Here is a 17,962-nt window from a genome sequence, read left to right as displayed (position 1 = left end):
CCTGCGTGTGTTTGTGTGTGTCTGAATTCCTGTGTGTGCACATACCTGCGTGTGTTTATGTGTCTGCATTCCTGTGTGTGTGTGTGTCTGAATTCCTGTGTGTGCACATACCTGCATGTGTTTGTGTGTCTGAATTCCTGTGTGTGTACATACCTGCGTGTGTTTGTGTGTCTGAATTCCTGTGTGTGCACATACCTGCGTGTGTGTGTCTGAATTCCTGTGTGTGTACATACCTGCGTGTGTTTGTGTGTCTGAATTCCTCTGTGTGTGCATACCTGCGTGTGTTTGTGTGTGTCTGAATTCCTGTGTGTGTACATACCTGCGTGTGTTTGTGTGTCTGAATTCCTGTGTGTGTACATACCTGCGTGTGTTTGTGTGTCTGAATTCCTCTGTGTGTGCATACCTGCGTGTGTTTGTGTGTGTCTGAATTCCTGTGTGTGTGCACATACCTGCGTGTGTTTGTGTGTCTGAATTCCTCTGTGTCTGCATACCTGTGTGTGTGTGTGTCTGAATTCCTGTGTGTGTACATACCTGCGTGTGTTTGTGTGTCTGAATTCCTGTGTGTGTACATACCTGCGTGTGTTTGTGTGTCTGAATTCCTGTGTGTGTGCACATACCTGTGTGTGTTTGTATGTCTGGATTTGTGTGTTCATGTGCATGCCTATGTATGTTTGTGTGTCTGCATTCCTGTGTGTGTGCATGTGTCAATGTTTGAGTGTGCGTTTGTATGTGCTCCCTGTGAGGGCTGAAATTAGAGGTCTGGTTGAAGAGGCAAGCACTGCAAGTTTGAAGGAAGGGGCTGAAATGATTCCCCGACATAAAACGATCATCATCTACTCCAAGCTGGTGTAGACGACAGCAGGTGCATGTCCGCGGTGGCTCCTTGGCAGCTTCAGAGCCCACCTGGGTCAGGCAGGCCGAAGGGCGATGGACATAAAAGTTGCAGGCTTAGTATTTGTAACAAGTCGGTCTCTGTGCCACGGTCTCGACAAGAGACTGCAGGCTGTGGGATTGGAGGGATAAAACACCTGGCTCTGTGCAGCATTCTCTAAACTACAGAAGCGCTTCCTCACGTTTCAGCGAGTTGTGCTTTGGGGCTTGGAATCTCCATCCAGGAGGGAGAGCGTCGTTTTCACGAGAGGCTTGTGGCCCCCCCACCCCCAGGATGAAGGTGGAAATGACCCTTGAACAGAGGTGCTCAGCCCTGGTCTCTTCCCACCCACTTCCCTCCACACTGAGTGTCTTTGGGAGAGCCTCGGATGTCATGTCGCAGGCAGATTTAAATCACATGAGGGTTGTAAATGAATTGGAGGAGCGGCAGATACTGTAAACTGGTTGCCGTCTTCAGATATGACATCTATGCCAAACTGTATATCTCGGAGGAAAAACGGCTCTTCCTCCTTTCTCCTTATTGACTCTGAGGTGCCATAGAAAATGCCTCACAGTCAAATACAGTGGCGGTACGGGGAGTGAAAGGGCTCTAAATCCCATGCATGGCAGGCTGTACTCGAGGTATTTCAAGGTAATGAACTCTCTTCTAGGGCGAGTTCTGCCCAGACCACCTGCTCGGAGGCCATGCCTCCTTCTGAACTAGGTAATCCCCTTCTCAGCTCACCTGGCTGTCCCCCAGGCATTCACACAAGCAGCTTGGAGTAGATGATGAATGCATCTGTCGGCCGGTAAGAAATAGATGATCTTGGGTCGCTGCAGGTGAGGAGAGCAGTGTGGGCAGATGTCTTACCAGCAATTTGGGTTGGAGTCAGGCACCTGCCTGCAAGACCTCCAGCCAAGACCCCAATGATGAGTCTTCTCTTGGGGTGACATTGGGAGCCACCAGATGGCGGGAGTCATACAGAGAAGCTGGGTAAATAGGGGGAGGTGGTAGGTAGAGAGATGAGAACAGAGAGGTAGAGAAGCACGAAAGCTCAGTGTAAGACAGAGTGAGCAAAAGTTGTCTTTTCTGCAAAAACATGGCTCCACGTCCAGAGTCCCTGGTGGTGGGCTATACTTGGTTGCCTTTCTCTATGTTTCATGAGCTTTCGGTGAGTTCTTACAATAACATTTGGTGCCTTGTGAACCAGAGTTCTCTCAAGAGAACACCTAATAATTCTATAAAAGCACAAAGCCCACTTTAACTCAAAATTAGCTAATATTGATTGCAATATTTAGAATATTGCTCAGGTGCCAGACAATATTTGAAAAGCTTTATACATATCGACTCCGTTATTTCTCCGAGAACATTGGTGAGGTATTTTATCCCCATTCTCCAGATGTGGACACTGAGACTTAAAGAGGGCAGCCCCTTGCCACAAGCGTCCATGCAAGGAAGTGTCAGAGTTGTAATGCGACTCAGATGTCACTCCCTTAGCGTCTGCATTAGCCACCAGGCTGCGAGACTCATGGGAATGTGTTCCATTGCATGTGAAGCAGAAGGAAATGTGGATTTTATTTTATTTTTTAAAGATTTATGTATTTACTTATGAGAGAGAGCGAGTGCGTACGGGGATGGGGAGGGGCAAAAGGAGAGGGAGAGAGAATGTCCAACAGACTCCCTGCTAAGCGTGATCCCGATCCCACGACCGTGAGATCTTGACGTGAGCCGAAACCAAGAGTCAGATGCTCCACTGACTGAGCCACCCAGGCGCCCCAAGAAATGTGGGGTTTTATGGTATGTTTTATGTGTTAATTGGTCCACATATGATGGAGGAGTCTCCGTTGTCCTGGGACAGCCTTTGGACTGGCTTTGCATGAAGACTTATATCAATGCCGAGCCAGGGCTTCCCAGTGATTTAGCCGATAACCGCTGGTGGATGGTGATGACGCAGAGGGCAGCTCTAGAGGAAAAAGAAAGAAAAAGACAAACTGCAGCTACACCTGAAGAGCTGCGTCAGTGTAAGGAGCATTCCTAGGTGACTAACCGGGGAAGTCGTTCTGTTGACTGCATCCATTGGGTGGTTTTGAGCAAGTTGAGTGAGGGGTGACGGTGAGGCATGAGTCCCAGGAACAAAACCCTCGCTAGCCTTGTTGAGGCATACTTCTCCAGATGTCCTGCATCCCAGGCAAACTCCCCCTTTCCCTGTTGTTCCACGCTGTTGCAGAGAACATGGGCTTGCGAGCCACCAAACCTGCTCTTAAAAGCCCTTGGTCGATGACTATGTGCCCGTGCACTGAATCCCTCTCCTGTAGGGTGGGTGCGCAGACCGCTGTCACCGTGGAGGGCTGTAGTGTGTGTGATGGACACACAGACACACGCTCACGTGTTGGCATGTTTGCAGTACGTAGACGGTCTGGCTGACCCTCATTTCCCAACACTCCTTGGCCCCCAGATACCCAACAGCATTGGCCACCCTCTGGCAGACCTTGCATCATCTCTGCAGGATCTGCCCCGTTCTCCACAGTGGCTGCTGACCTGGGGTCCCAGTTCAAGTCTCTAGCCCTGTGCCCCATCCCCCCACTCTGGACTCCAGAGCTCAGAGCCCTGTGGGAGGTCCACCTGCCATGCTGGGCTCTTCAGTGCTGGGGTCCAGTCACTGTGCCATTTCTCTAGGACCCTGAGCCATCTGAATGTTGTTTCTGGTAACTTCTAGCCTCTCTTGCTTCCTACCAGATTGTCCTGCCCTCAACACTCCCTTCAGGCCCCCTCCTCTGTATACCGATACTGCATCCCACTCTTTGTGGCCACCCCAAAACCTGTTTTTTCTACCAGCTCACCCTTAATCTGACGCCCTGCTGCCTTGCTATTCAGGGTCGGGATTTTCCTGGAGCTCTCTGCCCTCTCTCCTTAGACTCCCTCCTGGCTGTCCATCCTTCCTGTTAGAAGTGACTTCTAACCCCCTCGAAGTTGCAGTCCATGATATTAATTCCTCCCCACATACTTGAAACTCAGCACACTCCCCACGGAATGGACTCACCTCCCCTTTCCCCAATAATGTTTAAAAAAACCCATGTATCCCCCCTCTTTCTCTTGCTTAATTGCACTCCCATCTTCTGATTCATGTAGCCTCAAAATACTGAAGTCACCTTTTCTTCTTGGGCAACTCTTCATTTAACTTTATCAAGTTCTGTTGATTCCACTCGAGAACCATCTCTTGAACTTGTACGCTCGTATTGATTCCAAATGCCACGCTCTAACTTTAGGGTCTTGTCATCTCTTATCTAGATTATTTCTGATTGATCGTCTTTCCCACTGCGGCTCCTGGCCCATTCTAATCTGTTTTGCAGATAAACACCACAACTGTCTTCCTCGACGCTCCTTCCCTGACCTTATCTTCCTGTCTGTCTTTGCTCTTTTCTTCATATTTATTATGTTCGAGGCACATCAGATAACTTGCCGTTTCTTCTTCTTGCTCATGGCCATCTCTACAGCCTGGCTCATGCTAACAGACCGTGCCACCCGCAATGACTTTTCTCCAGCCCCCCATGGATGTCCACCTTCATGTTCTCTTGCTGCTGTAAGAAAATTATCACAGACTTAGCACCCTAAGACATCCCACATTTATTACCTCGCAGTTATGTAGGTCAGAAGTTTTTTGGGGGGGAGGGTGGTTGGTTGATTTGTCTGCTTTGGGTTTCATAAGGCTAAAATCAAGGTGGTGGGTGGCCTGAGATCTTCTCTGGAGACTCTGAAGGAGCATCAGCTTACAGACTCGTTCAGGTGGTTGGCAGAATTCAGTTCCTTCCGGGTTGGGACTGTGCATTCTCTTTTCCCCTGCTGGCTCAGCCGGCAGCCATTCTCAGCTCCTTATGGCCACCTGTGTTGCTTGCCATGTTGCGCCTCCGTCTTCAGACAAGCAGCAGGAACATCAAGTCCTGCCAGGCTTCAGATCTCTCTGACTTCTTTCTTGTGGCACATCTTTTCCATTCCAGCAAGAGAAAGTTCTCCGCCTTTTTAGATTGATGTGATAGGATTGGGCCAATCTGCATAATTCAGGATTATCTCTATATCTTCTTGAGGATCCATAACCTTAATTACATCTTCACGTGTAATTGTCCTGTAACTTAACATAGCCACAAATTCAAGGGATTAGGGTGTGGACATCTTTCGGAGGGCATTCTGCTTACACAAAAGCCCTTTGATTTTGGAAAACGCAGTCTGTCTATAAAGTGACTTTTGCTTAGTAGCTTCCTTCAAAGTAGTACCCTCATGTTGTGCTTCTTAATGTCCTCCTAATGCATTATCTTCCTTTATGTAATATTTTATTTTACAAATTTACAAGTGTGCCTCATCCCATCAATTATAAATTGCATGAGCTCAGGAAAGGCACTGTGATCACCTTGATATTCATGTGCGGCATCCAACACACTGCTTTATGTGCATTTGTCAAATAAAATGAATATGTTTATAATAGTTTGGTGAATATGTATGAAATACTTGACATGTCTGAGACACTGTGACCTCCAGATCATGAGCCATTTGAAGGCATCAATTAATACAAAGGTAAATGGTGGGGTACCTGGGTGGCTCAGTCGGTTGAGTGTCTGACTCTTGATCTCGGCTCAGGTCATGATCTCAGGGTTCTGGGATCGAGCCCCACATTGGGCTCTGTGCTCAGCAAGGAGTCTGCTTGAGATTCTCTCTCCCTCTCCCTCTGCCCCTCCCCCTGCTTGTGCATGCTCTCTCTCTCTCAAATAATTAAATAAATCTACAAAAAAATTTTAAAAATTAAAAAAAATCTACAAAGGTAAATGCATGATAGGTAAATCTTCCTTAGTGTTCCTCACATCAAGACACTCTGGCTTACATGGAAGGAGAAATATGCCCCACACTTGCGGTTTTATTTTTTTATTTTTTTAAGATGTTATTTATTTATTTGACAGAGCACAAGCAAGGGGAATGGAAGATAAAGAAGCAGGCTCCCCACTGAGCAGGAAGCCCGATGTGGGACATGATCCCCGGGACCATGACCTGAGCTGAAGGCAAACGCTTAACTGACTGAACCACCCAGGCATCCCTATGCCCCACACTTGCTGTATTAGTCGTGTGTTGCTGCATAAGCAAGTATCACAAAATCAGAGGCTTAGAATGACATAGGTTCACCACTCGTTGTGGGTCAGGCATACAGGCGCAGCTGAAGTGGGTCCACAGCTCCGCCTGTCTCATGTGAGTGCCATGCATGTGTCAGTCCAGGCTGGGGTCTCATCTGAAGGTTTGACTGGGGAAGGAGTCCCCTCTAAGCACATGTGGTTGTTGGCAGATTCAGTTCCTTCCCAGCTGTTTGCTGGAGGCCTGTCTCTGTTCCTTCCCACATGAGCAACTCCAACTGGGCATCTTGCTTCTTACAAGAGTTCAAGCTGAGAAGGCAGAGAGACCAGAAGCAAGGTGAAGTTCTAATCTTTTGTAAGCTAATGATGGAAGCAACGTCCCACCTCTTTGTTCGAAGCAGGTTTCTAGGTCAGCGCCCATACCAGGGCAGGTAACACAAAGGTGTGGATTATCAGGAGGCTGGATCTTTGGGGGTCAGTGAAGGGTGTGCCTGCCACATCCATCTTTACAGAGACAGGGATGTTGAACCATATGAAGTCACGCAGTGGGTTGAAGAGTAGGTGCACTGGGAGGACAGAACAAGAGCAGGTGTTGGTAGAGCTTGGTGATACTTTGAGGAAACTGACTTGGTACATGGAGAGAAGATGAATGGGAGACTAAGACCAGAGTTCCTAGCCTTGAAATAAGTAATCAGGGTGTAGTCTAGCAGTTAACAACCCTGCCTGCCCACTGGAAGGCATAGGGCAGCACCATGGAGCTCCTCGTTGTGTGTTGAAAGCAGGATGCTTCTAGGATGGTCCTTCTCAAATGTTTTGGTCTCAGAACACCTTTTCAGTCTTAAAAATTACTGAGGACCCCACAGAGATATTTATATGGGCTATAGCTATGGATGTGTGCTAAATTAGAAGTGAAAATGAAGATGCTTAAAAATATTTACTCATTCATTTAAAAGTAACAATAGTAAACCTATTTCATGTTAACATAAAAATATTTATAAAAATAACTATATTTTCAGGATGCCTGGGTGGTTCAGTCAGTGAAGCGTCTGCCTTCAGCCCAGGTCATGATCTCAGGGTCCTGGGATTGAGTCCCAGGTCAGACTCCCTGCTCAGCAGCGAGTCTGCTTCTCCCTGCCCCGCTCCCCCCTGCTTATGCTTTCTCTCTCTTTCTCTCTGTTATATAAATAAATAAAATCTTTTAAAAAATAAATAACTATATTTTCTAAAATAAAACAAAATGGCAAACTTGTAGCATTATATATATATTTTTTACATTTTTCCAGTCTTTTTTATGTCCCGATTTTAACGACAGACAGCTGGATTCTCATTGCTGATAATGCACTCAGTCTGTTGAAATGTATTGTGTTGGTTGGTGTGTACTCAGAAAATCTGGCTTCCCACAGTTATGTAGTTGAAAAAAAATAGGATAATTAATAGCTGTGGATACTTTTTTCTAGTACTACAGCAAAACTCAACACCAGTAGGTTTTTACACGTTAAAAAGTGTCCTATGAACCCATATCCATACACGTTTTGTTCTCTATACCATTAAAATTCATTGTTTAATCTTGCACTTAAAGTGCATATTTTACCCATGCACAATTTTGTAACATTATGCATTAGTTCTTTCAGAAAATAGCAGTTCGCTAAGTTATGTCAGCCTTCCAAATATTCACACATCTCATTTTACAACATGGGAAGCTCACATTTATTAACATCGCCACCAGTTTTATTAGGAATGGATTTAAGTTTTGGGAGGCCATCACATTTATGGTGGCAGATACAAGATGTCTAAAATACTAATTTTTCCTGAAATCTTGATTTTTGTCATTGGCAGCAAAGACTCGTCAGCTGTATTCCATCAAGTGACAGCCTCGCTTTGTTCATTTTTGAGAAAACGTCTGCCAAACAGCCGAGTCTGAATTACCACAATCGTCTGCCAGGCATTCTATCACATAAAAAGGGTCGCGACTAAGTCCTGTCACCAACTCAAACAGTGGCATACTTTTTTTTTTTTTTCCTGGAGACAACCATCAAACATCCTCATGCAAGAGAACAACGCTATGTGTACTCCCCATTTTATCATGCAGAATATTTTTTTAAGATTTTATTTATTTATTTGACAGAGAGAGAGTGTGTGAGCAGCAGAGGGAAAGGGAGAAGCAGACTCTGCGCTGAGCAGGGAGCCCGATGCAGGGCTCGATCCCAGGACCCCGGGATCATGACCCGAGCTGAAGGCAGATGCTTAACCGACTGAGCCACCCAGGTGCCCTATCGTGCAGAATCTTAAAAAGATACGTACTCAAGAGATATTTGAGAAAACGAATGATTTTTACAGCTTACTCCACAACATTCTTAAGTGAAAGTGACGTTCTTCTCAGGAGCGTGGTAGTGATGGATGTGAACACCGTTTGGGACCACTGCCTTGATCAGGCATAAGGTGAGAGCAGCTCCACGTACCCCTGCTTTTGCTCCTTGAGTGCAATGGTTCGCATGCTGAAAACAGTCCGTGGCATTTCCGTATTATTAGGAAGACAGATGTGTTCGTCGGGACCCTGTAAAAATGACTCCCAGACTCCCAGGGGACCAAGGTTCAGACTCTGCAAACCGCTCAGCTAGGATCCAGCATGCAGTATCCTTGAGTGAGGCCGTTGGAGGTCACGAAAGTCAAGATCGACTCTACTGAGAGCTCGTGCACACTCTGCCATCAGCTCTGTGGTTGAGCCTCCACTGGCCATTGTCTCTGCCTGCCATCAGTCACATTGCTGTTCACCAAAACAAAGCAAAGCTTCTCAACGGGGAAAGAAACTTATTACTGGCTATTTCTACGGTCAGTAGCCACAGCCGGGTCTTCGGAGCCTCCTGGGTTCTCCTAGTGGTGGTTGTTTATTAATTTAATTGTCGTGTATTCACCTGTACCTTTTCCTTCTTTATGCAGAACGTCACTCGTGTGTGTTGTTTACTGATTTATTTGTGTTTGCAAATGTCTGTCCAACTAGATTCGGTAGCTCTCTGCAGATTCTTTGCCTTTCCTAGTCTATTGCACTATACTTTGAAATATGAAACCCTTCAAAGATCTTTGTTAAATAAAGATAAAGAAATGGGCACCATCTGGGACACTTGGGTGGCTCAGTCGGTTAAGCGTCTGCCTTCGGCTCAGGTCATGATCCCAGGGTCCTGGGATCGAGTCCCACATCGGGCTCTGTGCTCCGCAGGGAGCCTGCTTCTCCCTCTGCCTCTGTCTCTCATGAATAAATAAATAAAATCTTAAAAAAAAAAAAAAAGAAATGGGCACCATCTAATCATATGGTAAAGAAAATAAAGATATAGTTCAGCATATCAACCCTGTGGCGAAAGGAGCTGTCCTTGTTTCTGTAATAACAAAAGAGTGGATTGGAAAGAAAAACAAATGGAAACAATCTTTTAATTCTGATCTGCTTAAAGCACACCTTGAAAAGCTTCTAGAAACTTATACCACAGGCAACACTGGCTATTACAAATAAAGCCGTGCTTGAGATAGATATATAGGACTTAAAATGAATATTGATTGAACAGCAACGTACCTCTAAAAGCAAGTGTTTTTTAATTGCCCCGTTATCAGTCGAGCTTGCATGAGGGAGTGGTCTTAAAATTTAGCTGTGACTCTCAACGTTCACGCCCCAGCGGCGTTCCCATTGTAAGGCTCGCTGCTTTGCATGCTACGGGGAGATGTGTATAAATTTCTGATGAAGGACCATGTGCTATTCCTGGTGTTACCGCTGCACGTCTGATTCCCCGTATGGAACCTGGAGTACCTTTCGGTCATAAAGCACTGACCTGTTTGTCTTCTTCTGAGCATGGCCGGGTTGGCGGGATACCAGTCCCAAGAGTGTTGGGTCATGGGGGAGTGCCTTGACATCTCTCAGAGTCTCGGCTCCCTTTGCTGCAAAATGGGAATAAAGACGTCTACTGTTCAATCGTGTTGTCAAAGTCAGAAATCCTATTGTGTGCAATGAGTGTAATTTGTTTTCATAGGGTCCATTCTGTATGCTCACATAATGGTTTTTCCAATGCACTGCTCTCCGAGAAATGGGTTTTTTAAAATATTCAATGATCCCCATAACCACCTCTTGTAAGACACATTTTTGGGGGGCATTTCTCTTATCACTAATGATGCTAAGCGGCCCCCTCTCTCTGCCACCGCCATCTGTATCCTGAGCTCATTGGTTCACATGCCCTGCATTTCCATCTGTCACGTGGGCTTCATGTTCTTGAAAAACTTTTCCCTGGGAAAAGGTTCTACATGTCTGCTTTCATTTTGCTGACTTTCTGTGATGTGTGGGTCTGGAACCCTCAGAAAAAGGGACATCCCCTGCTAATATGGCTACTGTAATTGATTGTTCTGTACCATGAATGGTAGATCCCAAGTTCCAAGATGAATGGGCCATGACTGGGCGATCCTGTTGGGAATCTGTCTTGACTATTCCTTACCAAAGTCTGCCTCAAAAGTATCAGCCCCTCCTTGACCTTCCTTTGTGCACTGCGTTCAAGACGAGATAAAAGAGATGGCAGGAAGACAGCTTTGGTTGTTTCTGTAATTCTGATGCATTATTAATTTTCTTAACCAAAAAAAAAAAATGTGCATATCAAGATTGATGAGAATCCTTAATGGATATGTAATTTAAGGATTGTCCCAGCATGACTTCCACCCAGTACAGCTGATGGTGAGAAGGAATGATTCACTGTCTAGTAGTTATACTAATAGTTATGCATGGATATCACATCTAATGATCTCAGACAAGCTGCCTGGTGACTCTGTGTCTACACACCCATTTACACTTGCTTTTCCTAATTGAAATTAATTGGAATAAATATGTGTCAAATAGTGAAACTCAGTAACCTAATTTTAATGGAATGATTGAGCTCTTTCTCATACTAATGAGGCTGAGTATATTTTCTCTTCTCATAGAGGTATTCTTTGATGAGCCTTTTAATGACAATGTCTTTTTCCTATGCCAGGTTCTCAGATTTCTCAGAAGTTGGGTAAGGTTGCATCCGGGATCCGTCTGCAAATGAGAAAAGAGGTGGTCAATTCACTCGTGTCACAAAAGTAGCTAAGGCCACGAGGAATCCAATGCTTCAAACTAATCGGCAAAATATAGCTGTTACATGGAGTAATTATCCCATAGATGCTAAATAAATATATCTAAGGTGCACAAACGTGTTAGATTATAATTTTATGACCTTGGCATTCGGCACTCATACGAACACAGCGGTAGACAGGCTCAGGATGTTTTGAGTACTTACTGGGCATAAAAGATTTATTCATAAGGCTGTATCACAGTATCATTGCAAAATCTGTAATTGCAAGTACTTTCAAAATAGTACATAGGGTCCCTAAGTACTGCATATAACTCATGTCACGTGGGATGACTCCCTGATCACCCAGAAGTTGCCCATGCAGAATTTGGAATGCATTACGTGGGATAGGATCTGATTTCTCGTCTGTGCTGTTGTGCTCTCACATAAACCAAAGGAGTCTTTATTGCTCGAGGCGCCAACTGCTGATCGCCGAGGAGATTGAAGGGAAAGCTGTGTGTGCCCCGGCGAAACCATCCTGAAACCAACACGCTTGCCACAGAAGGCACTCCTGTTGACTAATTCCAAGAATATTGTGTGCATCTTGACAATCATATCTTAATGTCATGAATTATCGTTATTGCTGCTTGCCAGATGGATATATACGTGGTTCTTAACATTTGTCATGTAGCGTGTGGATACACACGTGGTTGTTGCAGAGGATGGCCGTGGCTTTCTAAAATAATCGTGGTTTACTGTGGGCACACACACAGGATGTGTCTCAGAGCCAGCTCTGCAGACTCAGCCTGGCATCTTGGGAAGACTGGAATCTCCTTGAATATGTCAGGTTTCTTTGCTGCCAGTTGTCAGCAGCAGGTGCATCTTTTTGCAGCCTCTGAACTATCACACGTGTGTACCACCGGACTTAAGGCAATGGGGGCTAAGCATTCGTATAAGATTGGCAGATGAGTTTGCATCAAGACAAGCTTGCGGGAAATTCCCAGACACAGTCCTGGCAGAGGAGAGAATCCTGGCCAGTGATCTGGATTAGTGTGACACTTCTTTGTTTGTCTCTGGCTCTGGATTCAGGCTGAAAGTGAGGAAAACTGGAGTCCCCAGAGCCAGAGGTCCCAGGCTTCCTGTCCCTCCACTGCCACAGAGTGGGGCAATGAGGAAAGAGGGGGGTCTCTCATTCTTCTCCAAGGCTGACAAACGCAGCCAGCCCAATAACCTGACCCCAACAAGGAAGGGGTTGGAGGAAGACTCGAATCTGCCTGGAGGATTACTATCACAAAACAACCATCAAAAGCTAAAGGAAAGCTTGCTACAATAGCCAGAGACTTGAGGCCAAGAACAAAACATGTTAAAATAGTTTACACTGCATTTCACCCGTGGGGGTGGAGGCGGAGGAGTAACTTTCATTATGTTCTTTGTGGCCTCATTGTCCTGGCAAAACTCCCATGCACACTGGTGCTGGGGGAAGAAAAGAAACCTCTCAAACACTCAACTTGTGGTCCAGGGTAGCTCAGTGAATTCTGCTTTTATATTTTGGGTCAGTGTTCAGAATCAGACTCCCGACCAGGTCAGAATCCTCTACCACCCATCTCAAAACCTGTCCCCCAACCTTGTCTCAAGATGGTTCACAGGGAGCCTCCAGAGCTTCTTAGAGGTGGGAGAGTGGCTGGGGGGCATTCCTTCTCCCTTCTTTCCTTGCTTCCTGCCCCACTCAAGTACCTGCAGTTGGCATAGCCCAGGGTCAGCCCTCTGGATGAGCGAGCGTGACCCCCATGGAGCTGCTCACGGGGCCCCTTCCATGGCTGGCTCTGTTGCTCCCAGCATTCGGGCTCTTACTTCCATTTGTCCCTTGTGTGGGGCATTGCACTCTGCAGTCCTGCAATACGGAGTCATGTTCCCCCACGTCTGGAAGAAAAGTCCGCTCTCTTCCAGCTGGGAGAGACTGAACCTCACCTGAGTTGTTTGGAGATGTTTGGAGAGCCAGAGCGTCGAGGTGTTAGGCAGGTTTGTCTGGAACTGTTTCTCGGGGCTGTTTCTCTGTGTAGACAAGCCAGGCCGTCGCGGCACTCTGCTCTGCTTTCTGTGTGCCTCGGACTCCTGCCTTCACCTTCCCGGGTCTCTCCCCTTCTCAGGGTCTGAAGTCCGTGGCTCAGCCTGCCCACATCTCAGCTCTCTGGCTTCGCTTCTCCCCTTCCTCCCCCTCAGCTCCTCCTACTGTCTGCTGAGAACCATCTTTACTTGTTAACCTGTGCACCCGTCCATGCACTGTTTGCAGCGAAATGCCAGTTTCGTCCTTCCAAGTTTTGCTCTTGGTCTATGACAAAAAGCTTTTGGAACTTCGAAAGCCTTTTCCTTTGTCGTGAATGCCTGGCATGACACACGCGGGTATCCCTAAAGTTTGAAATGCATCTACTGTGCCACCCAAGATTGAGCAAGGCTTTCTTTGTTCTAGGCACGGGGGCCTCTCCTGAAGTAACCCATTGTGCTGTTTCCCTGGGTGCGGTGGGCACGGCCTTGGGAACAACGGGGAATAAAAACTATTTTGGTTTAATGCTCCAAGTAGACTGTTAGCTTTATGTATTAATATATGTGTATTTTCTATGCAATCACTGATTCCCTGCCTACAGCTACTTACTGAAATAAACCAGTTTTGCATATTTATAGTTAGGGTAAGTAGCAATTTTCAACTCTAATATTCTAAAGGGGAGAGTGATTGATAAAGGGGAGAGTGATTGAAGAGGGGTGACTAGAATATAAAGACCGACAATTGTCAAGTTCTTCCTCAAAGAGCGTCTTTATAGCTCAGGGCAGACTCCAATCCTCCAGGCAGATTCGAATCTTCCTCCAACCCCTTCCTTGTTGGGGTCAGGTTATTGGGCCGGCTGTGTTTGTCAGCCTTGGAGAAGAATGAGAGACCCCCCTCTTTCCTCATTGCCCCACTCTGTGGCAGTGGAGGGACAGGAAGCCTGGGACCTCTGGCTCTGGGGACTCCAGCATTCCGCACTTTCAGGCCTCATTCCCCTCTGCTCTGACTTTGGCCTTGCGTCCTACTCCATGTCTTTCTGCTCAGCTAGAATGTTCGCACTTTGCTTCTGTGCCTTCTTGAGAGGGTAAGAACCAAGGAAGTAAGAAGCAGGGGATGCACGTGGTGTGGGGAGGTAGAGGGTGTGACTAGTCTCGTAGGGCTCCCCCCACCAGCCCCCAGAACCACCAGGACCCTAAGATGCACGCCCACCGACCCGTTCACAATTGCTCAGGAAGGGCCCTTGCTTCCCACGTGTGGCATAGAAAAGGTCACTGGAACATCACATCGATTCATAGGGTGTCCCTCGATTAGCCTGAAGGGTTTCGACTTCCCTCGCTTGTCTCTGCTTCAAGGCTGGAGAGTTCCCAAAGGGTAGTAGGTGTGGACATGCCAGAGAAGCGGGATTACAGTTGTGTGTTGAAAAATTTTACATGTGTGGAAACATCCATCCACCTGCTGTCGTAAATGCCTTGGCAGTTTTGCCCACATCCACGAACAAAGCGCAGTTTCTGCTGGTAGAATCGGTTTTTTGTTCAGAAGCAGAAGAAAACTGTATGTGTCAGAGTAGAACCTGGGGGTTAGCACTTGAAAGGTGTAACCCAGTGGGTGGGCACAGAGAAAGATTTACAGAGAACACTTGAGGGGCGCCTGGCTGGCTCAGTTGGTGGAGCATGGCGGTTCTGGAGCTCGGGGTGGTGAGTTCAAGCCCCACGTTGGGTGTAGAGATTACTTAAAAATAAAAGCTTTAAAAAAGAGGGAGAATAATTGAGAGAGAGAGAAAAACAGAGGGAAAAGCAGGGAAAGACACAGAGGGGAGGGAGGAAGAGAAACATCTGGAAGAGGTATTTTTTATCGATGGAAAACCAATGGATTCAGCTAGTGTATGTCCAGACTTCAGCTTTTCCTTCAACGCAGTTGTGACCCAAAATCTCTGGTTAGCCTTGAAGAACATTCTCTAATTTCATTTATTCATTCTTTGGCGTACCTGGAGGTTTCTCGGCTTCCACCAGAAGCCGAAGGAAGACTGTAGGCCCAGCCGGAAACGCTTTGTGGCAGAGCCCTGTCACACGGCTGCGTCTGGATCCTTCGGATACTGGCAGCCTCTCATGGCTGTCCAGAGATATCCTGCGTTTCTGCATGCTCTGTGGAAATGTCATACGTGGCCCGTGAAAAATAATCCGTGCCATAGACTTCATCAGTCCACCTGCTGCAGTGACCACCATGAGGATGGTGAGATGTGGCATGGGAGGGCGTTTACTGATGCCTTTCTTTTTGATCCTCATTCCGTGAAGCTGCTACGAAAAGACAAATACTCTCATTGAGAGTATGACATCACTCTTCTTTTTAGAGGTTCACCCGTCTGCACATGCTTGCGTACCCCTCCCCCGTGGCGTCCTGACTTGGTGAAGCAGCAGACTCTTGTCCCGTGGCTTTGCAGGGCGAGCCCTGGGCTACAGTCTTGGACGTCCACGGAGAATTCCATGGAAGCCCTACCCCAGACAGCAGGAGCTCCATCACGTGGTTCAGAATCGAGTTATGGATATGCAGAGGAGACTGAACCAGTGCACACGGGGTCCATGGTCAGATACCATGAAACAACTTGTAGGGTGAGTATTGGCTTGTTCTTAGCCATCCTTCAGTGCCCTGCTCTGGGAGGCTGGAGCTGGATCTCTGGAAAGTAGTGGTGGGATCCAAGTGAAACACAAGTCCTTATGGGGCAAAAACAGTGGAATACGGGCAATTCATGTGGTCCAGGGTTGTCTACTTTCGCCTTTACCTCTTGGATTCCTGTTGGAGTCTGCCCATCGGGGATGCTAGAGAGATACAGCAAAGCAGGAAGAAGGAGAAGCCGTTGGCCAAGGTCCTCATCTTTTTGGACCTTCTAGACCCACTTTCTTGGACCCTCAGAGGTTCAGACATGAACTAGGAGGTCCCAGCACAGGTCCTGAGGCCCCTCTTTCCAGGCTCCTAGGTGGCCTGACATCATCTCTTCACTTTGTGACCAGCCCCAGGATGAAAGCCATTTCCACGGGCATCACCTCTGCCTCTCCTGTTTGCTTTTCAAGTACTCTGCCAACGTTCACACTGATTTCCAGTATAGAACTCTCTTCGTTGGGTTAAGTAAAGCAGTCTGTCTGTTCTTAAGCAGATCCAACACAAGTGTTTAGGACTACAGTTGGAGGGGGCTCCTCCAAACCCTCCCGTGTGCTGAGTGCAGACGCATAGTGTTGATGGTCCCAGTGCACCCCCCTCCCTGTGCTCATGGGGCCGTTCCCCTGTCATCCTAGAGTTGGCCTGTCTGTGTGTCTGGCCAGTGGGACACGAGCAGACATGACATAGGCAGAGGCTAGAGAAAGCATCGGTGTCCTGCCATTTGCTCTTCTCCCGACCACCACCAAGACGAGGATGAGCCCGGGCTTGCCTACAGGTGCAGGAGAATGCGGCAGGGGCTGCAGCAGCCCTGGCTCACCCTAGTCATCCCACTTGGGGCCATTGGACTCACCCAGCATCCAGCCACCCCCGTGACGTGAGAGCAAGCCCAGGTGATGCGCATGCCTCCACTCCAGATGCATGGACAACACATGGGTTCTTTTAGTTGGAGGGTTTGATATGCAGCAGTCTTGCAGCTACCACATGAGCCTCACGGCATGGGCCCCATCTACCTGTGTGATGGGACGGCATAGATGTCCCCACGGGAGATCTCTCGACCTCTGTAGACCCATCTTGTCCTCACTTGATAACTCATGCTTTATTCTCAAGGCAAACCCAGAGTCCTTCCTAGATTCCAGCTCAGCCTTCTTAGCTTTTCTCAACAGCCTTTTGGGTCAAGGCCTTTGCATTTTCATGACCTCTTGTTCACTCTCTGGAGTTCAAGAAGTGGGGTAGATGAGTGGCCTCCACTGGTCTTGTCTAGAAACTCTCTGCCTTTCTTCACACTCCTGTGTGATACTCATGGCCTCCCACCCCCCTGGCTCAGAGCCCGTGGCCAGTAAATCCTTCCGATGATTGCCCCAGCATTTTCCAGCACCTCTCTTGACATGCAGGGTCTCTGATACACTGCCTTGAATGTACCGAGTGTGAAATTAAACTTTTATTCACTCTTGTCCCCTGAGGATAAGGGCTAATCAATATCCTTTGTATGACTATTGTCAGCTCACTTCCACACTTGCAAACTGAGCCTGGGTCATGCCTACAGATAATTCTGCTGAAGCATGAAAGTGATACTACCTCATTCATTCAGCAGCACTTTTCAAGCATTTATATCCATGTGCCAAGAGATGGATAGTCTCCCCAGTGGGTTGCATCCTGAGCAGGTCTTAAAGGAGGCATAAGAGCCAGCCAGATAGAGATGGTGGGGAGGGTATTGTAGGCAGGGGCATGAGCCAGGGGCAGAAGCATGGAGATCTGTGGACAAAGGAAGTTGGAGAGACACCAAGGGAATGGGGGTATTCTGAGGACTTGGCTTCTCATTTTAATAGAGATGTGTAGTAGGCAATTTATATTTAGTAGAGATGTGTAGTAGGCAATTTATATTTCCGTTTTGTAGAGGTCACATCAGTATCTTTGATAGAACCTACCAGCCTCAAAGTTTATAGGAGTGGTTCTAATGGGGTGACTCTGCCTCTGACGGGTTATTTGCACCATGTGAAGACACAGTGAGGAGACAGTATTTTGTTATTGCAGCCCTAACAAAGCAAGACATGCATTCATCAAGTAACTGTCTTCTTGGATTGGAGTTTCTCCTGATGATGCTCAGGAGGGGAGAGAATAGGCTGACCATGCAATCATGCTGCTCTTCATGGGAGTTGTATTTGTGATGCACATGCACACATCCGTGTTCTGTTGTACATGTTTCATTAAAGAGGATCCTCCTCGAGCTACA

The 17,962-nt window shown here is 47.1% G+C and overlaps 1 protein-coding gene across 1 annotated transcript in view; it reads left to right on the top strand.

Moving 5' to 3' along the window:
- STS (steroid sulfatase) overlaps positions 1-11,113 on the top strand; it is a 183,094-nt gene extending 171,981 nt beyond the window's left edge. Inside the window, exon 10 of the mRNA XM_036087981.2 lies at positions 7,819-11,113. Coding sequence (XP_035943874.2) covers positions 7,819-7,850 — 32 coding nt within the window. The 3' untranslated portion in view covers positions 7,851-11,113. The remainder of the gene's footprint in view (positions 1-7,818) is intronic.
- Positions 11,114-17,962: the final 6,849 nt, after the last annotated feature.

This window comes from Halichoerus grypus, chromosome X, assembly GCF_964656455.1.
Source record: "Halichoerus grypus chromosome X, mHalGry1.hap1.1, whole genome shotgun sequence".
Classification (NCBI taxonomy): Eukaryota; Metazoa; Chordata; class Mammalia; order Carnivora; family Phocidae; genus Halichoerus; species Halichoerus grypus.
Note: the sequence above shows the minus strand (reverse complement) of the source record. Positions and strands in the feature narration are given on the sequence as shown.